The sequence below is a fragment of the Buceros rhinoceros genome, unplaced genomic scaffold (assembly GCF_000710305.1).
Source record: "Buceros rhinoceros silvestris isolate BGI_N320 unplaced genomic scaffold, ASM71030v1 scaffold689, whole genome shotgun sequence".
NCBI classification, from domain to species: domain Eukaryota; kingdom Metazoa; phylum Chordata; class Aves; order Bucerotiformes; family Bucerotidae; genus Buceros; species Buceros rhinoceros.
Genome location: NW_010429572.1, coordinates 75291 through 101738, shown reverse-complemented (window position 1 = coordinate 101738; position 26448 = coordinate 75291). Strand labels below are relative to the sequence as shown.

Genomic DNA, 26448 nt, shown 5'->3' with positions numbered 1-26448 from the left:
CTGTAGTGAAGCAAAGCTTTTATTTCTTCAGAGGTGATGGTTTGGGTAGTGGTTCTCTGTGTTTGGTTTGATTTTTTTTTTTTTTTTTAATTGACTATTGGCGACTGCCTTATATAGATGTCTCCACTTAGAATGGAAAAATGCATTTGTTGAAGAGGGAAGATTAAGGATTGTTCCAAGTCTGGAATGATATTTTTGACACTTTCTTCCTTCATGTATGTATGTTTACTTGACTCAGAACTTTTAGTATTCTCATTTTGCAGCTTTTCCTCAAAATTGCTGTGGTAAAATACTGGTGAAGTAGCATGTCTCTGGATTTGAGTTTTGCAATACATTTAAGGTGGCAGACCATGTGTTACATGTGACTAAGATGAAGCAGACTGTTCTTGTCACCTTTGCTCCAATAGGAATATATACAGTCTTTGCGGAATATGCATTTTAGACGCTAATCCTGAAATTCAATTAAGAGAAGTCTACAGCTGGAAACTTGATCTGGATTGTGAATATAGATAAATGCCTTAGAAGAATCTGGTGTGACTGATGGTCTGACAATTTGTGAACCTCTAAAAGTTGTCACTTAAGAATCAGGATGAATCCATTCACATGGAGGTTTCCTGTTTGTCGTCTTAAGTATGCGTTAAAGCTAAGACGACAAGACAATACTTAGATCAAGAAGTAATCATCTCTTTTTATACTTCTTAGGTTTTTAGACTTATTTTTTGTGGAAGTAATTTATCACTTTTTAGTGTTGAGATTCTAGTCTGTTTAACAAAACTATTTAACTGCAATCTGATTTCTGGCTTGAAGTATACTTCAAAAATGGAGAACACTTTTTAATAATGAACGATTTTGTGGGGAAAAGATTACGGAAGTTACTGTTTTGAGGGCTTCTCTTAATGGAACTGCACTGATCTTTAAGGGGTAGAAATAAGGGAAAATAAGCTCACCTTGTTTTGAATCTGAGAAAAAAGTGTTATACAAAAATTGATAATTAAAGTTCACATACTATAACATGCAATAGAGTGTGCTTTTATAGATAAATAAGTCAAAAATCTTCATGTACTATTTTTATCTGTTTGGATAGTGATGATCCAGTTTCCTTTCAAGATATTTGGGGTTTTTTTCCTTATTATTTCTGTGGTGACTTAATTTCCCAAATCAGAGCTTATTTTTTCACTTTCAGATAACTTCTGCCATGGGTTATTAACAGTGTTAATATTTTAGTCATCAGTATTTTTTCTAGTATTGACTTTGCTTCTGAATTTTTCCTTTTTTTTTCTTTTAATTTCAGCTGAGTTTTCAACATAAAATTGGTATCCTTTACTGCAAAGCAGGCCAAAGCACAGAGGAAGAAATGTATAATAATGAGATGGCAGGACCAGCCTTCGAAGAGTTCCTTGATCTGCTGGGCCAGAGAGTACGGCTAAAAGGATTTAGTAAATACAGGGCTCAGCTAGATAATAAAAGTAAGTTGTGTTTCCGACCCATGGTAGAAACTATAATTATTCAGCTGATCTTCTGCAAATGCTATCTTGTCTTTTCATGCTCTTGACTTTGGATTTTGATTACTAAGATTGTATGGTAAATGAGGAAGATGAAGCGTATGATAAAAGCATGTATCACGCCTTATCTGAAAGGTTATTTGCTTTTCAGTGGCATTAATTGAACTGAAAATCAAAGCAAATTATTTCATTCGTACTTAGTTAAAATCATACTATGTAAGTGGTATTTTTAAAAAATATTTTGGAATTTCCCGAGGACACTTTAACTTCTTATCCTTAGAAAGGCAAAAGAAAAGGCATGTGTTTCAAAATACGGAATCATGACAAGGGACCATTTTCCTTACTTAAACTAAACTTTTGTGCTTTTTTGAAATCAACATGCATATTCATGTTTCTATTTGAGGAGCAATCAATTTTTCTCATTTTTCTAGTTGCTCACATCTCCAGACTATGCATGTTACCATTCAGCAGTTGATAAACTTTCATCTACCTAACCACTGTGTTACCACATTGGTAACACATTGTTTGACGTTTCCTCAGGTCTTTTAGTTTCCCTAAGTGCAATAGTATAATAATTTAATTGTACAAATTTCTTGGCTTTTGTAGCAAAAATGGGAGCTGAAGTATTGCTGTTAAAGTCAATGGTATGTTAACACACTTCTTTATTAGCACTGCTTTCTGCTGCCCTTACATTTAACTCAACTCATTCTTAGTTTAATGTAGCTTAAACAGGATTTTGAAAACTGATTACTGTGAGCTGTGATTTAAGGATATCTTAATTATTCATCTACTTCATTTTACTGTACTACTTTTGTAGGTATAAAGACTGGATATAAGGAAGATGTTATTATGAAAGTGGTGAAACACAGGTTGCCCCAACAGAGAACTTGTAGATGCCTGGAAACATTCCAGGTCAGGTTGGACTGGTGCTCTGGTCAACATGATGTAGTTGAAGAAGTCCCTGCTCATTGCAGGGGAGTTGGACTAGATGACCTTTGAAAGTCCCTTCCAACCCAAACCGTTCTATGATTCTATGATTTGATTTGTATCTTTGTTTTTGTTGTAGCTTGCATATTAACATCTTGAAAGTAGTATATCTTTTACATACTGTATATGTGTATAACAGAAAAGGAATACTTTTGTTAGCAAAGTACATATTTTTAAACTATTAAATCCTGCCACTTGTGTGTGTATTCTACTTATGCTTCTAACCAAGTGGGAAATTCCTGGAACTGTTAGAGAAAAGCTGCCAGGAAGGAAGCTAGAAAGATCTACTTAAACGAAATTAAGGGAAGATCTTGTTTTCTTGCAAGGGATATTTTGCCTTTCAGATAGTCACAGAGATCTAGGAATCAATAAATACTCTAATTTGCTTCTGTATTGTTCCTGCCGCTTATCCACCTGATCTAGCCTGGCACCTAGGAATCTCTTGCATGTCTTTGCTACTTCAACATTCTTCATTTAACTGGAATATGTCTGGATTGTCTTTTTTTTTGTTCGTTTGGACACTGATCAGTGTCATAGTCATGAAAGGTTTTCTTTTCGCTTATCCAACTTGTAGTGCCTTGATGGTCTGTCATCTCCTGTACGGCATTAGGAGAGAGAATGATTCATTTAGAAATTTTTGGAAATGACTAGTGTGTGACATTGTGGTTGGTATCCAGTGCAGATAAACTGTCCAAAGGCCAATCCTCAGTGGAAAATGAACCATGCAGAGCTGACGATAAAACTTCATGCTTTTGCAATAAAGGGAGGCTAGCTTTGCAACTCAGGAAGTCTTTCACATTCTTCATCTCTAGTAGTGTTGGGAAATGGTGAAAAAAGTGAGCTGAATCCTATGACATTCTAATTTATGGCTTAGAAGATGGGAAAGCTGCAATTCTGTAGCCCTATCAAACCACATAAGCAACACATTTATTTTTATTAACATTATTGCCTCTTTGCTTAAAAAATCCATGCTTGTTTCACTTTAATAATTCAGGCTTGATAGAGACTATGGCATCCTACAGAATAACAAGTCATTTTTCAAATTAATGTGTAGAAGTATTTATTAACATGCTGTGGATGTCAGACTTCTAGGATGAATTGATAAAAAAAGGATAAAAAATTTGAAGGAGTGAGGGATGGTTTGGTTTTGCTTTTTTTCCTCCCAATCAGAGCATGACCGACTGTCACCTAGAAATTTTTACATATGAAAATATATGCTGATCTGTCAAGCAAATTCAATTTCTATATTTGCCATGCTTCAGTATGAGTGTACATTGCTGATGGGCATATCATTCAGTAACATAATTTTAATGTTTTACTAATGCTGTGTGTGACATTAGTGACGTTGGCCTGTCATAATATATTCTTATAGTTTGCAACAAACAGAATGGAATTAAGAAAGTTCACAAAGACGTGACTTAAACTACTGATTTAATTGTCATGTTTTTTGTGTTATAGTTTTTTTAATATAATGGCACAACAAGTATTACTGCATGTCATATTTATAATTGGATAATACATTGATCTGACTGCCTGCAGATTCAGAATAGCTTAATAATTTCATAACTATTAGCTACCTTTTTGGTAGGCATAATGGTTTCAGTAATATTTCTTGCTCAGTTGTTGTATGGTTCACATTATATTAAGTTTTTATATACTCAAATGTTTCCCTAGCTGTGATTTTTTTTTCTTTAAAGCATTCTTCATTTTATAAAATTTGATCTGTTTATTTAATATTTTGATGAATGATTAATTGGTCCATTTCATATGGAATACAGAATGTAAAATATTGTGGTGGGTTGACCTGTCTGGCAGCTAAGCCCCACCCACTTACTCACTCACTCACCCCGAAGAGGATGGGAGAGAAAATCAGGAGGGCAAAAGCAGGAAAAACTTGTGAGTTGAGATTAAGACAGTTCAGTAATGGGAAAAAAAAAAGGAAAAAACCAAACAGTCCCTCACCACCCACCCATCCCCTCCCATCAAAAAAAAGAAACCACAAAAAAAAAAAAACACTGAAAAACCAACCCACCACCATAACAATCAACCAACCAACAAAAAACCCCCACAAACCAGGTAATGCAAAGGCAGTCAGTTACCACCTCCCAGTGGAGATGCCCAGCTGATCTGACCAACAGCTACCACGGAAAACTCCTCCCACTCCAGTTCTACTGCAGAGCATGACATTACATGGTATGGAGTATGTCGTTAGTGAATTCAAGTCAGATGTTCTAGCAGCGTTTCCTCCCAAAGTCTTGCCCGCCGCTGGAATACTGCTTGGGGGTGGGGTGCTGGACGGTGTGAGAGACAGAGAAAGCCGTGATGCTGTGCAAGCACTATTCAGCAATAGCTAAAACATTGGTGTGCTATCAACACTGCTGTGATGACATACAGAAAACAGAGCACCATGTGGGCTGCTGTAACGCCATCCAAGCCAGACCCAGTGCAAATGAAGAACATGTGGAATATATTAACTACAGACTCTCTTCTGACCTTCTTTAGAGCATTTTTAATGGCATGCAGTTCTAAATCCCATGATCAAGAAATAAGAAAATTAGAGGAAACTTTAACAATTCAAATGCTATATAATCTGTTTAGTATATGTTTTAGACCGTATCAATCTATTAGAAATGAGGTATTACATTATTGGAACATTAATATCCTCATTTGTAATGTTCAGACTTTAATTATGGATTATATTTTGGATAAATTTGATTATGTTTGCATTTAATTTCCTTATACCTGTAATGAGAGAAGTTAAGGTGAAATAAATTGAGGAAATTTTTTTATCTACAGAGGTATAATGCTCTTTCACTTTTGTTCACTAAAAAGTGCTTTTTAGTAGAAAAGCTGGAATGCTTCATGACTGAAAAAAGGTTTAGCAAGTTTTTCTCAAACTTTGTGAGATAAAACTAATGTTCAGAAAGGAACGAGGTGCAAAAATGGCAGCCCAGATATGTTTGGTTTTCACATTGTCAGCAGAGTAATGTTTGAAGTAGCACCTATTATGTAAATTTAATCACAGTGAGCCTTAATAGGTGTTCAGTAAAGCATCTGTTGAATTAGAAGATTTCAACTTGCTTAGTGTAAGGGACTAATTTTCAGAAGAAAATACTTGCTAGCTCATTTCCAAAGTCCAGGTGCTAAGACAAAAGTATTCAGCTAAGCAAGACGTTGATTTAAGGGTAAGGAATCTGCCTTTCTGTAATAAGTAAAGGGACTGTTTTGCGCAGTATCTGTTCAAGACCTTTGACTTTATTTAATATCTAACTGCAGAAAGGGTCACGGAGTACAGTTGCTGACATTAGTGTGGTTTAGGCAGATATTTGTATTTCACAACATAATTTGTTTCATCTTCTATCTCTTCAAAACTCTGTCTTTCCAAAATGCAATGGAAAGGTTATAATGGAGTTATTTTCAACAAAGAGTTTAAAAGACCGGAGTGCAATGTTTGCTTTCTTTAGCAACATTTAAGTAAGAAACTTCAGTGGAAACTGTGGTCCCTATTTCTTATATAACTATAATTTATATTAAATCAATATTAGTAAATGCAGTTAATTTTACTGTTGTACAGACATACCTGATGAAGCCAGTTGTAATATGGATATGTTCAAAATAATACATTCACATAAGTATTTTCAGATTAAGGCTACAGATACAGTATGGTTGCTGTTGAATTTTACTTAAGTGTATGTTTACGTACATTTACCCACAGAACTATCATAATTTTCTTTTTGAAATACAGTTAATACTTAAAACTAAACGAAATGCCAAAATCTTAAACAGTGTGTGAAAGAGTGCTGCAGAATGTTTATTGGTGTAAATAATACAAAATTATATTTTAAAATGAATGAACATGGGAAAAGAGAAGAAAAATTCACAGCTCTCTTGGCTCCATAAGGTGTTCCCAACCTCCTGCTTTAAAGTTAATTGTACTTACTTAAATAAACCATACATATTAAAAAAGATGAATAGAAAGGATTAACTTATGACTAGAGAATAGAACTCATCTAATTTGCTGTAAACATTCTGAAATGCTAACTCTATTAAAAAACTTCCTAAAGAAAAAAAAAAACAGGTCATTTAATATATGAAATATATTTCAATAATTTTTAAAGATCTGAAAATTCCAAATAAAATTATTTGACATTGTACTACAGTGTATTGTGTATTTGACATTTTAAAATTGTCTGGTCTGCAGTATATGCTAATGTCAGGTTTGAAGTAGCATTGTCAGTTTATTTGTGGTTAAGTATGGGATTAGTCAATTGTCCTTATTAGTATTTTAAATAATGAAAATATATAAAAATAAACTCAAGTAGCTCAGTGTTCGTTTGTTTTTTATGAAATGCCAATATATTTAAAATTAGATCATTTGGGCCTCATAAACAGACAATTTCTTGCAGGACCCTTCTATGTCATAATATGAAATTAAATAGTTAGCTGATACAAACTGGTTTTGTTCTTTTGATAGGTTTAAATTGTATTAGTAGATTTAAATCATAGCATGCAAAGAGTGGTGTCCTAAACAGTATTATGAGTGTTCTGTTTTACTGACCTTCTTGTGATTAAATTAATTTTCAGCTGATTCAACGGGAACTCATTCCCTCTATACTACCTATAAAGATTATGAGTTAATGTTTCATGTATCAACAATGCTTCCATACATGCCCAGTAACAGGCAACAGGTATGTTCTTATACTTTTCATTGTAATTTTACATTATAAATGTTTGACATTGAGGTTATTTTTTTTAGTAATACTGATTTAAAACTGAATTGGTTTATGTGGAGTATGACTCAATTGTGGGTTATGTTTTGTTTTTTGTTAAAATATTATAAGGCATTAGAAATCTCATAGGATTTTAATACTATATAATTCAGGAATTTGTTCTATTTCCCCCATTCCATGATATTATTAAAAGATAATGTTGCCTGTGGTGAATGAGTTATTTTCAGTTTGGACTGGATTTACATCTTCTATATATATTAAACATTGAATGGAATGAAGCTTGAAAGTAGTCTTATGGTTAAAATATGCATGTAATAAGATTTTTTAAAGATTCCACTTAATCCTTATATTACAGATCTTGAAATGTTTATTAATGTGTCAGCTTAGTAATAAATGCTTAAATGTATCCTTCAAGGTGTCTGCTTATGAAGACATAAAACTGCAGTGTACTTATTTCTGGAGAATTCCCTTTGCTTATATAATAATTCAGAATATCTTTAAAGCATTAAGGATGGCTAAAAACCAGCACAGCATCCAAAGTGCACCAGTAAGGTTACTCTGTCTTGCCTGTCTTGGGTATTTCTTGTGACTGAATTAAAAAGTACAAGCGCATTTGGTATAATATATCAACATTAACTCTTAAATAAAAGCAGTAGAATTGCTTCTAGGTCAGGCTGATGATAGTTCATATTTGTGCCACTACTTTGCATTTTTCTACGTCTGCAGAAATATGTGTTGGATTTATTTGGTTAGTTTTAGAATATTCTTTCATCCCCATGCAAGATATAAAAACTTCAGTCATTTTGGAGGGTTGTCATGAAATAAAGATGCTATCTCACTTTCTTTGAACAGCACATGAAAGATGGTTACTGATTGTTAAACTGTATGTGAGTTGTATCTTTTATGTCTACCCTATCAATAGGCCTTCATGCGAAGAAAAAGAGATGTGTCAAGGCATCAGGAAAAAGATAAAATAAAATTATTAAAATTCTTGAGAAACAATAAATGAAAATTGAAATGAAAGAAAGTGTATAATGTATTTATGTATTTTAAATAGTCAGTGCATAATATTCCCAACTGTTTGAAGAACTGTTTAAAGTGAAGAGTTAGACAACTGCAACTATTACTCCATTACACTTAGGATTTAGATGTGGTTTAAACAAACTAAATTAGGAATCTATATGAATAATACAAAATTTTAGATGACTCACAACTTAAAATGTGTGGCTTTTAGAAGACAGAATGTTCAGCTATATCACACCTTGAACTGTGCCATAGCTAGTAAGCAAGGTATGGGATCATCATCACTGATTTGAGATTGCTCCACATCTCTAAACTTTCACTTTCACATTGTTACAGTACAGGATTAATTTAGTAAACGCACTAGGAGTTCTGTCTGTAATCGCTCATAACAGTCTTTGACTTGTAACATGTAAATAGGGAAAACTGTACAGTATTAGGAAGATATAATACACTGAATGAGCTTGCTTTGGAAGGAAGAAGTAATGTTTTCATAGCTAATCACAGGCACTGACAGTGAATATGGCCTTACTTGGAGTTTATTACTTCTGTTGTCTGTCATGACTTCCCCTTGTTTGTGAGAACAGGGTATGCTCTTGCCATGATCCACTAATTTTCATAACTTTTGCTGTTTGTCATCTTCACTGCTCTGTTGCTCAACTCCCCCCATTACTGTCCTTTTGCCTCTTCCTGTGCCTTCCTTTCATTCTCATGATTTCCTTATGTGTCTTTCTTTAGTCAGGTGATGATTCCTGTGTACAGTAAAATCTTCCTATCTTCCATGGTTTTCCTTAGTAAGCACTCCTTTCCACAGTGTTTTAGTAAGCTCTCATCATTGTCACTTTAACGGGTTCAGCATTTAGTAGAAGCACCGTATTGTTATTCATGGTTTTCCTGGGATCAAAATAATGTGGCAGTTTTCCAAGTTCAAGTGTTATACAATCTGAAGACCCACCACATTATTTTTTTAGGTGCTGGGAACTAGCATCGTTTGCGCCGCATGGACAGAGTCTTAACGAAATGTGACAAGTGCACCCAAATGACCAGAATTTAGCCAGCCTTAATGTGCAAAAGGGATCTATAATCATTATTTAATTTTCTGCTCTTACTGTTTAGTTTCAAAATACATATGGAAGCATGAAATATTTCAACAGCATTGTTCCTCACAAGCTAGGGTAGAATTCAATTAGTTCTTGTTCCTTGAGACGTTTTAGATGCTGAAGACCACAGATGTAGTTGCATCAGTTGTGCTCAAAGACGACAGAGACTTACAGATGCTGTGGAATATGAAGGTTGTTTGTCTCTTCAGGGTTTGGCTCTCTAACTCTACGTACCCAAGTAAAGGGAAGTTAGAACCTTTTCAGGTTATGTTAGCAATGAAGACCCCCCCATTCAATAGTTATTCCATATTGTGTGTGTACTGGCAATGACGTTACTGCATTCTATCCCTGTGTCCCTTGTTTGCTAAGGACTGGGCAAGGTGACTCTTTATCATCTAGGACTGTGGCCTACAACGAGCAAGCAGTGAGCATTGCTTAGGGTCCAAGTACCTGTGAGCCAAAAATGGGCCACACCAGAATTGTCTGTTGCTTCTTCCAGGACATAACTACGCCCTGCTTGGTCCCTGATCAGGACATCCCTCTAGTTTTAGAGCCATCAAGAGATCCAAAGAGCAAGGTAATTTTCACTTTGGCTGCAACATAGGCTGGGAACTTTCAAGTCAGCTGCTCCTTCCCTAGGACAGAAAAGACTACCAGCCCTGGTGTGGCCAGTTTTGTTTCCTTTACTGGCCTTTTCTTCAAATCATAGCTCAAGGTTTTCCCCTTTAAACTTTTCCTTCGTGACATCCCTTTCCAAATTGTTCCCGTGCAAGCTTCCCATTCACATGTTTGCAGTCTGCTTGTGTACACATGGTCAGACCTGATTAATCCAAATCAGTTCAAATAATCAGTTTTCACCTGGTTTAATGAAAACTTAAAGAAACAGATATGCAATAATGAAATAAACTTGTTGAATTTAAGCTATTGTTAGAATGGTCGGAATAACAAGACATGGGGTTAAACTCAGTTTAAACAGATTCGATGTCATATTTTTAGCTGTTTGTTTCTGATTTTGGTACTCGGTAAGAACACAAATTGAAAATAAAACTTTTGAAACCATTTATTTTAGAAATACTACATTTATTTAGTAATAAATAAATACTAATAAGTACTAAATAAATTTAGTAAATTTATTTAGAAATACTAAAGTAAGTTCAAAGATTTTATTTGACTCAACATTTCATCAACGTAATGGAGAATGTATTTCACTGCTATTTCAGTAAGAATTCCTTCTTGTTTTGCAGTTTGACTAGGAAATGAAAATCCTTTCGAACTGGGTAGATTTTTATGACTGGGCATAACCTGTAAATATACGAAGTTTTAAAACAGTACTTTTCTTGAGAGGTGCATATCTGAAAATTAAGAATTGAATAGTTAAAATTTCAAAATCAATATAATAACTGTTATTTGATATAAATAATTTTAATCTAATGGATTCTGCTTTTCTAACATATTTTCCTTACCAGTCTCCACTTTTCCGTGTCTTGTATTCTTACATGAAACTTCCCTGATTTCCTTTTGGCTGATGCTAGAAGAATGTCAAAGTGTGTTAGATATTTCCTTAATATAAGTAATCCTCTGTAACCTGTGAACCTTGTTGAGAGTTTCTGTCATGCTCTGCACTGGCATGAGACTCTTTAGAGTATGTTAGAAAGGCAGACTGAAAAATAAAAAGTCATTAATACAACAACCCCCTAAACCCCCCAAACCTGAGCAGACCTCAAAATGGGAGAGGAAGGGGAAACTGAGAACCTGAAAAAAACCTAGGAAGTAAAAGTTGGGAGGAAAATATAGGTTATAGAATGGGAACTAGAAAAGGCTCTCCTGTAGATCTTTTTGCTTAGTTCCAGTTTCCTTCAATTCCTTTTTCATTTTCAGTATGCTATTCTTATCTCACATTTCCCAGAGAAGTATGTGTTCTCTCCTTTTCCATTCAATACTTTATTCTTTTCCTATTCCTTTATCCTATCCAGAGCACTTCTTTCCATGTTTCAGATCACCCCACTTTACTTCTCTCCCCTTTTGAAGTTCTTTACATTATGATACTCTGTGCACAGGCACGACTGTGCTTTGCCTTTGCATTGTGTTGAAGTTCACTAACCACTTATGCATGACATTTACAACAGTGTTACACTGATTTTATTTTAAAATGTTGAAGAAGTCATTAAGATCTCTGCAAGCTTGTTAAGGTTCTTAAAACTGATGACCTGACTTCCTGTTTCCTATTTTTGTACCTCTTAGAGGTTTAAGCTCTTAAAAATAGTTTAGGGATAGGATATGTGAACTGCCATAATTTAGAAAAGACTGGTTTTACTAGTAAAGTTTAAAACATTGCCAAAACTTACCTCTTATTAAGTGACTACTGTTCTTGCTTAAGCAACCTGTGATGGCAAGCAGAACCTCCTAAAGAAGTCTACAAAAGCAGAAAGTATTCTTGACAGTAGTGATTGTCTTGAGAAATAAATTTAATTAGTTGCTTTCTAATTTTTGTAATTTTGCTCTGTGGAAATGTATAGGCATAAACCACTATAGCAAGAGTAATTGGGCAGTTAGTTATATAACAAAGGCAGAAATTAATCACCTTGTACCTCATAATTGGAAGGTTTCTTGCAAATTTAACTGTAGTATAAATTCCAACCTGTGAGATAATAATAACCTCTAAACATGAACTTGTGCTTCACTACTATGATCTAATTGTACACTTCAGTAGCTCAGGAGGTTAAAGCATACCTGACACATTTAGTTCCGTGATCAGTTCCATGCAGTGTACTTCCATTGTAATTTGTACCCAACAGGATGTATATCATAAACTGCTCAAATAGACAGTTATTTTTAATTTAGTGTTAACAACTGAAAACTTGACTAGCCATTTGACTTATACCAAATAATATTTTCTGTTCTTGTATCTGTTTTAAAGTTTCATCAGAAGTCTTATTTCTTTAATCTGCAATTGAGATTTTGATTATGTTTAAAATAATATAGATGTACAGAGTGCTTTAAAATTTTTGCTTTGGCCCATCTTACTACCTTCATAATTCCATCCTTTGTGTATTTTAAGAGGTATAATGAAACATACTCATGGATCTTTTAGCATGTGCAACTTTGTGGTTTTTTGTTGGTAGCTGAAATACTGACTTTAATGGAACTGAGGAAATACAAGCAAATACTCTTTTATTAGAAAGATTATGTTCTATAAAATTAGCTCAATAGAGAAATTTTTACTGGTTCAGTCAAAGTTTTCAAATAAATTTAGTCTGTAATCCTTTTTAGTTACACTTGAAGGTAAGACTTCAAGTGTCTGCATGCTGTTAGTTGACAATTCAAGGTCTTTGGCAGACTGGCTGGATATAAAATGTAGCACATGCCAGACTACTTTTTTCCATCTAGTAATATACATGGAAGTTATATAAGCAAAGGTATTTAAGAAAAAAGTGTACAAAATTTGAGTGGTAAAATAGGGTTCCATGAGGAAAGTGAGCATCATTTTACTCTGTTGTTTTGTTGTAGATTTTTGTGGGAGAGAGAGAGAAGTAGTCCCTTATTACTAGATATGTTTTGTAGTTTTTATTAAGTTTTAGCCTGTAACAGTGATTTTGTACTTTACATTATTCCTTAAATATATTTTGATGATAAAAGCTACCAATTACAAGAATGTTTTTAATCAATGAGTTTTCTAATAGCTACCATCTCTCCATGAGTCTCAGCTCTGTTACTCAAGTATGCAGTTATTAAAATTAGTGATGAGCATTCATGATAATCTATTTGAAAAAAAATCAAGGTTCTAATATTAAGGACAATGTTTAATAAAAATGCAACATAGAAAACTAGGGTTTATTGAAAACTAAAAGCAATATTTTATTTTTTATATAAAGCAATATTTTATTTTTCATACAGAGGTAAATACTACACTGTAAAGAGGGAACTGATGTACGGTTCTCTGCATAGTGAGAAATGTCAATTGATGTAACTTTTTATTACTAGAGTGATGCACTAAATTAAGAGAAATACATGTTTTTCTCATAAAATAAAAGAGAAATGAGCAGAAACTATGCAGAACTAATGCTGGGATGTGGGAGAGCTCATGAGTATTTTTGTGAACTTCACCAAATTTTCTTTCTTTACATTTTTGCAGTTCAGTCCAATATCCTTTATCAGTAGCTATGCAGGATATGATTAACTAAAGTTATTTCTGAACAATTAAGCTTAATTTATTTTGGTTTGTTTTTTGGTTTTTTTTAATTATTATTCTAAAATGAAGAAATTGTCGTTTTTTTAATAACTTATTTTTCAACACATGTTTCTTGTCTAGCTGCTAAGGAAAAGGCATATAGGAAATGACATAGTTACCATTGTCTTCCAAGAGCCAGGAGCACTTCCTTTTACTCCAAAAAATATTCGTTCCCACTTTCAACATGTATTTGTGATAGTCAAAGTGCATAATCCTTGCACTGAAAATGTGTGCTATAGGTGAGTAGAGCCTTATAACTAATTAAGTTTGTTACTAAGACTGCAACGGAACTGTCTCTTCTAACAGTTTAATATTTCCTAGAGATACTATGTAGACAATTTAAAAATTTCTGCTACGTTTTCTGAGAGTTTGATACCCCAGTGTCTCCCTTGCACACATCTGGAGTCATGAGGCGCAGTTCGTAGCCTTAAATGGGTATGTGCAGAACTGTGTTGTTGATTGAGCACAAAATGGGGATATAGCAAGTTAGTGAAAACAAAATTTTCTATTATGTCTGCAAATAATTTTGAATTTGTAATGCATATTTCCTTTTAGAAACAAAGTGATTTAAAATAAAGGATTTCAGAAGGCTATTAATGTGTGTAAGTCTGTGAGTATGACAATATAACACTGGGATAAGTCTTGGCCTCTAAATACATGAATGAGGATTTTGGAGAGTATAAAACCATCTCAAATTTCAGATGACCTTAACTCTCACATTTAAGTTATCGCAGCCTGAATTCTAGTAAGGTAACCACTGTGGAAGCGTACTTCTGCACTGATTGGCAATTATGCAAATAATGATAAGGGCTTGAAACATAATGGTGCAGGTTCAGCATGTGTGCATTATATTTACTCATTGTTTAGAATGAAATTAAAGTACTTCATGAGGTTGGGTCGTATTACTGTCTTCTAGCTGTCTTTTAGAACTGAAGCTATCTTTTAGAACTTGATCTTGTTTCAGTAGCTTTTTTGTGTTTAATACATAACATTTCATAAGTCATTTTTCTTATTGCTAAAAGACGTCTGTCTGTCATCCCAAATGTGACTGCATTTCAAACTAGCAGTAGTTGTATGTTGTATGCACTGTATTTTGAAATCCTTCTTCAGTTGAAATACTTTATTTAGGTATCAGTTGTAGGTATAATTGTATCAATGAGAAAATATTCCTATTTCTTTTACATCTTGCTGTGAACTGTCCATATCAAGAATTGCAAGTATTTTGAAATTTTATCAACATAGAGTAGGCAACTTAAACAGGTGCAGAATGCTCCCATTATAGACACATTTGACTCCAGTAATTTTTCTTCATCTTCATATTTTATTGTAGCTAAATGTCTGAGGATTAAAGTAAATTCTGTTTCTATTGATATATTTCTTGGTTTTAAGGTCATGCATCTGAATGACAGATGAAAATTATATTCAGACTTACATAAAAATAATTTTTAAAACACTTCTCTCATTTATGTCTCACAAAGCATTTTTGTATTTATTCCGTTAAAAAGGGAAGATAGCAACACCCTAAGAAAAGTTATCCTTGGTATTTTTTTAATGTTAGTAAGTTACATCCATAATGTCTTTCATATATTTAAAATAAAAAAGCCATTTTTAAACGAACAACCCAATCAGTGTTCTTTGGTGTGTATAAAATACCTGAAAATTGACATGTAAAAGCTAAACCCAACTGTGTAAGTGGACTGGACAGATCACAGTTTTACTTATTATTTGATCTTTTTCTAGGAATTAACCATTGTGTTTTTTTCTTTCTGTTTCCAGTGTTGGTGTTTCACGATCAAAAGATGTACCTCCATTTGGTCCACCCATTCCCAAAGGAGTAACGTTCCCCAAATCAGCAGTCTTTAGGGACTTCCTTTTAGCCAAAGTTATTAATGCTGAAAATGCGGCACATAAGTCAGAAAAATTTCGAGCTATGGCCACAAGGACACGTCAAGAATACTTGAAAGATCTGGCAGAAAATTTTGTTACCACAGCTACAGTGGATACTTCAGCAAAGTTTAGCTTTATTACTTTAGGGGCAAAGAAAAAGGAAAAAGTGAAACCAAGGAAAGATGCACATCTATTCAGTGTTGGAGCAATTATGTGGAACGTGATTGCACGAGATTTTGGCCAATCTGCTGATATTGAATGTCTCCTTGGAATCTCCAATGAGTTTATAATGTTGATTGAAAAGGAATCAAAAAATGTTGTGTTTAACTGCTCCTGCAGAGATGTTATTGGATGGACATCTGGATTAATGAGCATCAAAATATTTTATGAAAGAGGAGAATGTATTCTTCTGTCTGCAGCAGACAATTGTACTGAAGACATCAGAGAAATTGTTCAAAGACTTGAAGTAAGTACAGTTTCTAAACTGGAATTCCTGATTTTTTATGAAGAGTTACTTGTCTACATCTCCTTAAATATAATTTAAAATGTCCTATGTTTATACTTAGAGAGTGTTTTCAATCTTCAGGAAGCATTGTAAACAACAATTCTCACAGCACATACAAGATAAGTGTTACCACCTATTTTCAGGGGTGAGGAATCTGATACCAATAATCTGATAGACTTGCCCAAGGCCATGGATGGTTTCAGTGTTGAAATTAGGATTGAAAAGCTAAGCTTTTGTTTTCCCTTGCTGTAGTCTCTTCTCAAATGCACTCTGCCTTCTCTCTTTCACTGACATCTGTCCAACTTTCACATTGCTTTAAAGAGTTAGATGTCATTACTTGTTTCTAATACTTTTTTCATCCCTGTTTCTTACCTCATATTTTTCTCCTTTTTCTTTGCTGCTTCTCTTTTGAAAGCTGCATATTAATGTTCGTCCTTAGTTGTTTTATGGTGTTGAAGGCTTTCTACAGTGCTTATATACATTTTGATATAGAAGCTCAGAGATGACCATTACAACCACTAAAAAGTATTTAAAACTCTGATTCCACATTTCATATGCATGCTTTAAAAACCTTTTAAGTGATTCATAACTTAAAGGTAAGGTCAACAACCACATGTGCCAAGCAGATGCTGAAGTTGAAAGCTCAAACTGTGATGTAATACCAAACTTCAGTGACCAGATGATTAACTCTTTTCAGTCACTAGTAAAAGTTTTTCTTAAAACCACTGATTAAAATGTTGCAGTTACTAAATGAGTTTGTCAAAGAAATAGTCATGTTTTATTGCCTGGTTTTAAATCATGCAGATGAATAGGAAGCCTATCTGAAAATCCAGATAAAGCAAAGATGTGGAAAGCTGAGACTGTGATTTCGGTTTGAATCAAAAGAATCAATTCAGGACTAAAACAGAGAGCTGGCATCTGTCAGTCGGGAGTCAGATCTGTATTTGTGGGGAAGAATAACTAGTGCTATGAAGTAGAAAGAGCAGCAAAAGCAAACTACAGATGAACTTAGCAGGCTGCGTTTGAAAGCAGAAAAAGCAGTGGTTCTGAGCTTTAGGGTAACAGAGAATGGCAGAGTGATACCAGGTTAAAAGAAAACCCTGGATGGATCTTTAGACAAGAATCTGAATAGACAAAATTTCCTTAAAACCTGTATTCTAAAAACACTCCTCACCTTCTTCATGGGACTTGGACTTAGACTTAGTCTTTTAATTTCACCTGTATTAAGTGCATTCAGAGAAACTGACTCTTAGTTCATGCATAGCCTCATTCTTATGTTCAGTGAATCAGCAGCCAAGGAAGCAGGAAGACTTATTTTGAAGTGGAGCAGCGCTATGTTTTTCTGTGACATTACTATGTAACATGCAGTGTCACCTTTCCTGGGATATACTCGTGGAGAGCTTGATCTCCTGGAATCCTTTCCATTTAGGGTAAATGCATCTTTGACAAGAATGTTTCTCTTCCCTCTCATTTAACCTTTGAATATTTAACTTACTTGAAGAAGGGATTTTGACCGCTTTGAGTTGGGAAGATCCATGTGCTTTGGCTGGTGCAGCCATTCTGCAGTATTGTGTAATCGTGGCATGGTGATAAAGAGATGTCTGCCTCCCAAAAAGAATATTGTGTAGTTTCATAAAGATGAAATTACATCCCTCAGCTGGACTCCCGACTGTTTTTTTCACTGCATAACTGAATATCATATATATTTTAGAAACTTGTGACAGACATGTATGGAAACCAATGAAGAGCTGAAAATTTCTTTTCCATATATCATAAATTATGAAAGTCTTGTTGAAAGTTAGTTGTGACTGAAGAGCTGTGAACCTCAGAGCTGGAAAAAAAGAAAGAGCTAAAGCTTAGTACCATCAGCATGCCTTATAGCTCTAATACAATATGCACAGTTATAAACACAACAGAAAGTTCTGTTTAGAATAGAAAGCTTCTAAATATACCAAAATCTCAGAGCTGGCTAATGACAAAGGAAATGGTTGCCTTTTTGATAGTAAAACCCAGATTATGATTTTGTAAACTAAACCTCGAGATATCCAAAGTCTACTCTGAAGAACGGCTTTGACATTTTAACTTCGAAGCCTGTGTCTTTATAAATAAGTGTAAAGTTTATGAAATCAGACTCCTACAGTTTAAGTAGCCTCAATTTGCCAGGAAATTACTTTTAGAATATCAGATCTTTGCAAGATCTTTCTCCAGTGTTTTACCACTCATAGAAGATTAGCTCTCAATGAATGAGGGCGAACTGTTTCATTACTTTGTCTTAGGTTAATAGCATGAGCATGGACCAGCCCTCTCAGGTCCGCAAACTTACAATACCTCATGGTTTTGTGGCACTTTGTTTTCATGTATGTAAGTTCTAATTTTTTTTTGTGCTGAGTGACAGATATCCATAAAGAAATATTCTATAAAGTCAATAGTACTTTAAAACTTGCTACAGTAACTGAAAACCATGACTTTCTGTCACTGACCAAGTTGCAGACATAAGTTACGCAAACACTCCAAATATTTTCCAGTCAGCCAGTGGATTGAGAGGGGAGTATAAGTTAGGCCTCTCATCCCTGACTCTGTAAGAGACTTAGACTAAGATTTGTTAAACAGGAAGTGTAAAAAAGGAAGTTACAAAAGTAACTTACAGCTTAATAGTTGCTATGTGTGTAAGTTTCTTTGTCAAAGATGGAGACGTACTTTCATAACAGTTGCCAGTGAAGGAGATAGTCCCATCCACTCCCTGCACACCACCCTGTTGGAACACTATTTTAAAAAGCACTCTTTTTTCAGCTATATCATCTCTCTGATATGTCTGCATGTGCTAATGTGATAAAAGGGACAGAATAAAGGTAATAGGGTTTGAGATCAGTTGAAACCTCCCATGAAACTGTACCTAGTCAACTGCCTCTGACTCAGGCAGTGAAAGGAGTGGGTTTGTGACAACTTTACCCAGTCACAGTGCCAACATCTCACTAGCTGCATAGTCCCACTCCTTTATCGTGCAGCCCTGATAGGTTGGGTCATGCTTTTATGGGAAGCACAAGACGAACTAGTGAGCTAGACTACCCAGATTCTGGCTGAAGTAAGCAAAATAGCTTCCTGAATTAAGCTCAAGCTACAAGACAACCTTTGCAAAGGGTTACAACGGACTATAAAGGACACTAGCTTCCTAATTTAAGCGCCTTAAATTAGATGTCTAGGGTTGAGTAACGTGTGTATCTTTGTAAGGCATGCTGAAAGCAGCCATAAACAGCATGAACACCACTGTGGAACCAGGTGTGCTGTGGAACTGCTCCTAATGCAGCATGTGCCTGGGAAGATATCTTGATCTGCGTTGTAACATGCATCTTTAAAGAGTGGATATTTGCCTTGATGTTATAAAGCACTGTGAGATCTTTGAAAGATGCATTACGAACACAGATTTTTTTTTTTTATAATGTTGTTTCACAGAGCTTTATTTTCTGTTCTAATTGTACTAATACAGCTAAAATACATACTGGTTTTGTGTCACTGACAGAAGGGAATGTTAGGATAGCTCACAAACTTACCTTGTAATGCAGAGTAGAATTTGGTCTTCTGAGTCTGGTGCGGTATTCCACTATTGTATGATTATTTTTTATGAGGCAAAACTGTTGAGAACTTTTTACATAGTACATAGAAATAAGCCTGATTAGCAAAGTACAAATTTAAAGGATTTTGCCTACCGTATGTAATGACAGAATTACTTTTCATTTAATATGAAGAGAGTAGGTTTTTTGTTTATTAATTTCCTGGTGATGTGAAAACTCTTATCCCAGTTTAGTGATGTCCATGTCTGGAGATGGTGGTAGTTAGGAATCTGAGTACAAGGCAAAATAAATCAAAATTATCTTCAGTACTATGTTCTTGAGGGGAAAAAAAGTGGCTAGAACAGAAGCATTTCACTCAATTTGGTTTGTGTTATCTTTAATGCTGCCTAATACTGAAAAAAAGAAAAATGGCTGCACAGTTGCAGTCAGTCAGCCAACAAGAATGAAGTAACTGACAGGACAGCATCTTCCTTGCTTTGTGTTTTGAAACTAAAGCAGTTGTTTTTGATAAAAGTGGTATATTGTTAATGCTGGGCAATGGGGAAGGAACTTGGCATGGGTCAGCTGTTTGCTCTGGGCATGTAAGATTTTTAGCATTTTGAAATGCTTTGTTCATTTTGTGTTATGCGGAAATCTTCATTCAATATTTAACAAGTGTTAAAATAATTGTTAATATAATAAAGATACTTAATGTCAAGCCATACATGGCTTTGTAGTGTTTGAAAACAGATCTGTTCATGTGTCCAAAGAAGTGATCATCCTGACAATAACCTAACAATCTGATACTGCTTTAGATAGTGACCAGAGGATGTGAAACCACAGAAATGACCCTTCGGAGGAATGGGTTGGGACAACTTGGATTCCATGTGAATTTTGAAGGCATAGTGGCAGATGTGGAGCCCTTTGGTTTTGCATGGAAGGCAGGCCTACGGCAAGGGAGCCGCCTGGTTGAGATCTGTAAAGTGGCTGTGGCAACTTTGACTCATGAACAAATGATTGACCTTTTACGTACATCAGTGACAGTAAAAGTGGTCATTATTCAACCCCATGAGGATGGAGCGCCTAGAAGGTAACAACCAACAGTTCCCAATGTGATACTTGTATCTGTTTGGAGTTTTTTTTTCTACTGCTGCTGCTTAAAATGATGGCTCTTTTGGTCAAGGATATAGTCTCTCATGTTTGTTGATAATATTATTGAGGCTTTTAAAGCAATCTCTACTAAAATCCCTGTTGGCTTGTAATAGAAGATAAAATGGGATCCTGTAAGAAACTGAGTGGAAATTTTATATGGCTTTGAAAGAGTAAAAAGTAACCTTTTACTGAGCTGTTATGAAAACCGATGTGACTGCTTTTCTTCCACAAACTTTTGTCTTTTAATACTAAATTGGAAAAATGGGAATCCTTCTCTGAAAATTGTACCTTGTCTGTCTGAGTCCTGACTATTGAAAAAGATTTTTTTTTCTTACATTGAAATCTTGACAAAAATAGCAAAATACTATGTTCTATACATATATGGTACCAAGTCTTAGAGTCCTCCTTGCTTTCTACAGGTATCTAATTTAGTCGCGTTAAATAATGAATTACATCCATGAAATGATCTGTTAAAGCAAAGAAATCATGTTGCAACATGAAAAAAGTGCTCACACATGCAGGAAAAGACTGCATATTATTATAGTGATTGTACCATTGTTTGCAGGGATGAAATGCAATTTTCTTTCATCCGTGTTCCTTTTTCTCTTATCTCCATTTTTGCTTATTATGAGTTAGAGAAGAAATAGGGAAAAACTCAAACTTTATAATAATGTGACTATTTCTCACATACCTTGTCCAGGTGCTCTTAATTTGTCTCATTCTAAATGAGAACCGTACCAGAGTAAATGGAATTTCTTGTCTTGTAGAAGGCCAACTTTAAATCTCTTGCTGATTTTTAATTTAACAGAAAAAACATTTGATGTGTTGCTTTTGGCAAGACAACAGCCATAAAATTTTACGTAGCGTGCAGCACTATGAAGTTGTTGCCAACTGTACACGAATACTGTTTAACTGGTGGCAATTCTCCAAGTAGTCATTGGCCTGATGAATGACACAGAAGCGCCCCCCTGCCCGCCTCAACCTGCACATTGATTTGTTGCGTTCCTTTCTGAAGAAAATAACTGTGAATGTAGAATACCACCATTCTGCTTAGCTGGATAGAATTTACAATTAAGCCTCTCTGCTTAGCTTTGCTGTTCTCACCATCTGCTTCTGGGTATGAATTTTCACTGACTTGTTTGGTATACATTACCAAGCTGTTTACAGAATATGAACCTAATGATCTGATCCTATTATATTGTAGGTAAAAACATGTATTTTTATAGGCCCCTGATGGAAATTCATACATACTGTGTGAAATATCTTCTTTGATACTTTTTTAGAAATAAAATGTTAAAAACCCAAATCAGTATGATACATGGCAGTCAGTCTATGTGTAGGAGAAGTTTTAACTGAGTGCTACCAAACTGGGAAAAATCTGCAAGAGCTTTTCTTTTTTATAAATTTTTTTGCATTTTTAAAATAATGTGACTATTTACTAAGGAAAATTATTTTGTTTTAAAACTATGTTTCTATTCTAAAATATGAAAAACATTATTTATGCATTTATGTTAAGGTTTTTCCAGCCTCATTTCTCGAATATAAAAAAAAATCCTCATTAATGCCTCTTTCTTTCAAATACCAACTTCTCACTGAAACATCATTTTCCCCTTTACATCCCCAAAATATAATTAGTGATTTTGATTGCCCAACTTGAAAGGGATTAGATATCCAGGGAGTTTTGAGTTTGCCTTTTCTCAGTGTTTATATTATAAAGAGAGCAGGCAGAAAGCAATATAGGTATCAGGTGACAAGACTGAGAGTTTCATGACAGACATAACCTATAACATTGATTGTAAAATATATTAACAAGCGAGGGAATAAGACAAAGGCACAAATTACCAGCGTTTTGTAGAAAGAAGATAGTCTATCACAGCTACTTACTAGTCAGAACTTGTACAAATCGATCTACCTGTCTCCTACTCAATTGCTTGTCACAGCCGTCTGCAATGTCTTGCCTTGTAGAATCGCAGAAACGGAATAGTTGAGGTTGGAAGGGACTTGTGAAGATTGTTGTGTCCAACCTTATTTTTCAAAGCAAGGTCAACTAGAACAGGTTGGTCAGGGACGTGTGGTTTTTGAGTATCTCCAAGGATGGAGACTCCACAACTTCAGTTCCAGTGATCGATCATACTTATAGGAACAAATGTTTTTACTTACACTTAAATGGAATTTCCTGTATTACAATTTATTCACCTTGCTTCCTGTGCTTTCACTGGATGCAACTCTGAAGAGTCTTATTCTGTCATATTTTCTCCCCATCACCCCATGAGGTATTTATACACCTTGGTAAGATCCCTCCTGGGCCTTCTCTTTCCCAGGTTGAACAACCCCAGTGCTCTCACCCTATCCTTGTGTTTCAGGATCATCTTTATAGCTTGTAGCAGACTTGCTCCAGTACATTCACGTCTTTCTTTTAAGTTTAGCTTATTACTGCCCATAAGTTTACGGGCAGTAATTCTGTATGTAAAACAGGAGTGTCTGGAGAATTAGAATCCATTTCATCCACATTTGACAAAGAAATGCCACTGTCCTTGGAGAATCCGTGTGTGGCTATATTAGATAGAATGAGGTCTCTGTGAGTGATTTGCAACACGTATGGGTGAGCAACAGTTAAGGCAGTTGTGCCTGCGCATCAGAAGAGAACTTTTGTACTGTCAAGTATGTCTAATAATTATCAAGTAACACTAAAATCAGACATACAGATACTTCCTTTTAAGTTGGGATCCATCAATCCAAGATCCACACCCTACACATGTCTAGAAGAATGCTGGTTCAAAAGCTCCAGAGAAAGCTTCACGTGTATGCCCGAATAAGTATTGCTTTTATTCACAGCTGGTTTTAGAGATTTTTCTTCTAAGAAATGATACTTCAGTCTATCTGATATATGTAGAGTCTGAAATAAGTACTTTGAAAGTTTGACTCATCCTACAGGGCATATGATCTTCTGGCAGCTGGGATTTTTTTCCTCTGTGTTTCAGCCTTATTTCTCAGGGTAAATATTGGTAGTTCATAAAAAGCTTTTACTTTAAATGGCATAATCTGAGATTTCGGGTTCAGCCACTGTTTTTGTCCACAGGGCATAGATACAAAAAATTCTTTGTTTCTACAAGAATCAATTGTGTTAAAAATTGACATATACTTATGAAAATATAAATGTAACTCTAGAGAAAAATAATTCCTAATTTCAGGGGAAAAAACCCATGTATCATTTTATTAATGCCTGTCTTTGATTTACTGAGGTAATCAGCTGATATCCTCTGCTTGAAAAAGTAGTTTTTGCTTAGCTCTGTCTGGGGTTTAGCAATATGAAGCAATGAGGACTTCATGTTGCTTACTAGCACTGGTTCCTTGCTGGGATCAAATTCTAAAGTGAATTTATGCAGCTTGGACATGAGTGCCATGGAGTATCTTGGGAATTAGACCCTTCAAATGGAAATGAGCTTCAAGTGTGCAAGAGTGTTTCCAAAGCAGTCCCAGTCACTTGGGAAAATACCAGCTGGAGAGCTTTAATCAAGTTTTTAACTTGATTTTGTTTCTCTGTTAGCTTACCCACAAATCATCCTCAATCCATCAGCTCTTTACATCTTAAAAAGAAAACCATTAAAGTGTAAGTGTGCATCCATTGATAATATTATCAATGAACTATTAACAATTATTTTTTGCTATGAGCTGTCTTGTATTTGTTTCAGCATGAAAATAAATTGTTTGGAATGATGAAAGTACTTAAAAAGGAATGTTACTTAATGTAGATCCTTCTACCTATAGTTTTGATAGCAGTATATACAAAGGCAATCATGGAATAAGGCATCTCATTTACTATCCTGTAAAATTAATGAACTTGAGACAAAGCCCCTCCTGCTTTCTGTTTTCTCCAGCAATCAAATAATCATGCACCAATTGAGAAATCATAATTATTTGCATGGCATCAGGCTGATACTTTGATAGAAAGAGGAAATTACTATTTAAAGTACAAATTCTTTAAATTACAAAGCAGTATTAGAACAAACATGCTGGCCATTGTATTCATATCTGAACAAGTATTCTTGTGTCATATTAGTTTCTGTGCTTTCTATTTCCCTTCAGAACTGTTGATTTATTCTTCTGTTGTTTATATTAACCAGTTCTGTAGTGCAGTAGCTAGAATTATATGCATTTTAACAGGAGAATGATTTCATTCTACTTTGCTTTCACTGGTAGTGTCCCAGGAATGCTCAAGTACACTGTATCCTTAATCAGTCAAATCCAATCAAGGAATTCAAGTACTTCTAAACACACTTTAAACTGTAGATTCTGCTAGAATCTTACTTACATTGAAACTTACGTGTCTGTCTTAGTTCAACTACCATTATATATAGAAAGAGACTGCTTAAGCAGTTCTTAAGAAACAATTTCTAGAAAGTTTAGAAAATAAAAAATGGAAATAGAGATGACTGAAACTGCCTTTTGGCTGTTATTAAGTACTACTGCATTTCTTCTGAGGTTGTTTTATGCTTTTGAATTTTTCAGACTCTTTCTTACAATTTAAATAGATGTAATAGCTTTCTGTATTTTCCAGTCCTGATGCTTGTTCCTCTTAAATGATTGTGATCTTACTAGACAATTATGTTTCTAGGATTTAAGTCACAGATAACCAGCAGAGTATAGAACTTTTGGATACATTTTTTAGGAAATGGAAGAGTTTACTCTGTGGATGAGTTAAAATCTGCTCCCAAGGTTATTTTCCATAAGCTGGTGGGATAGTTCATAGTCCCTTCAGAATTATTTTTTTTTAAATTAAGCTTTCTGAGCTATAAGAAAGTCAGATAGTCGGGTCTAGAATTGCTGGCAGGATACTGCCCAACTAACAACACTTGAAGAAGGTTAAAGCAGAAAAACCTGAAACTGAACTTTTGATTGTAAAAGAAGAATTTGGATGTACCAGTACCAAAGCTTTTAATTGCCATCCTTGATACTAAACTAAGAAGACTGCAAACAGTTGAAAACTCCAGATTATGATATTTTTTAGAGGTAACCGAAAGAACTAGCATGAAGAAAATATAATTATATTACTTGGAAGCCGTATCACTTGCAAAAGCTAATCCTCTGTACCCAACAAAAAATAAAATGGTAGATGTCATGGGTTAGGGCTGGGTTGGCCACTGGAGGAATGACAGATGCTCCTTATTACCTCACCTCCCTCCCCAAGGGGCAAAGAAGGGGAATAAGGGAGAGAGACTTACAGGTTGGAAAAGAAACCTAAAACTGCTTTAATGAAAATAATAACAATAAAATGAAATATATGCAAATATCTACAAAACCAATACTAAACCAAAAACCCCCCTGATGGCAATCATGTCACTGTCACCACTGATGCTGTAAGTAGACACGGGGGAAGGCCCAGTCTGGGCTCAGCAGTAGATGGATGCAGGGGCTGTATTCTGGAACCGGATTCAGGAATACATGGATTGGGTTTGAAGGCAGAATGGACAGAGTCATTCTCAGACACTGACCACTGAAGAAAAGGGCAAGAGAAAGAGTGAGACCCTTGTGATTCCTCAGCTTTATACCAAATATGACATCTATGGGATGGAACACCTTGCTGGTCAGTTTAGGGTCACCTGTCCTGTCCACTCCTCCCCACAGGGGTGGCCTCTCACTCACTGCACCCCCACCGTGGGACATAGGGTGTAGCAGTGACCTTGGTCTGCACAGGAGCAAGTGTCAGCAAGAGCCTTTCTGCATCCCCGTCCCTGGCAGTGACTGTAAACATGCAGCGTTGTCACTGCTAGAAGCAGACACTGTCTGCA

At 35.0% G+C, this 26448-nt stretch overlaps 1 protein-coding gene across 1 annotated transcript in view; it reads left to right on the top strand.

Annotated features, from left to right (window-relative positions):
* Positions 1–26448, top strand: part of SIPA1L2 (signal-induced proliferation-associated 1 like 2) — an 81499-nt gene that overhangs the window by 12223 nt on the left and 42828 nt on the right. The window contains exons 4-8 of the mRNA XM_010142667.1: positions 1292–1466; positions 7074–7177; positions 13649–13806; positions 15344–15920; positions 20323–20597. Of these exons, the coding sequence (XP_010140969.1) occupies positions 1292–1466; positions 7074–7177; positions 13649–13806; positions 15344–15920; positions 20323–20597 (1289 nt within the window). The remainder of the gene's footprint in view (positions 1–1291; positions 1467–7073; positions 7178–13648; positions 13807–15343; positions 15921–20322; positions 20598–26448) is intronic.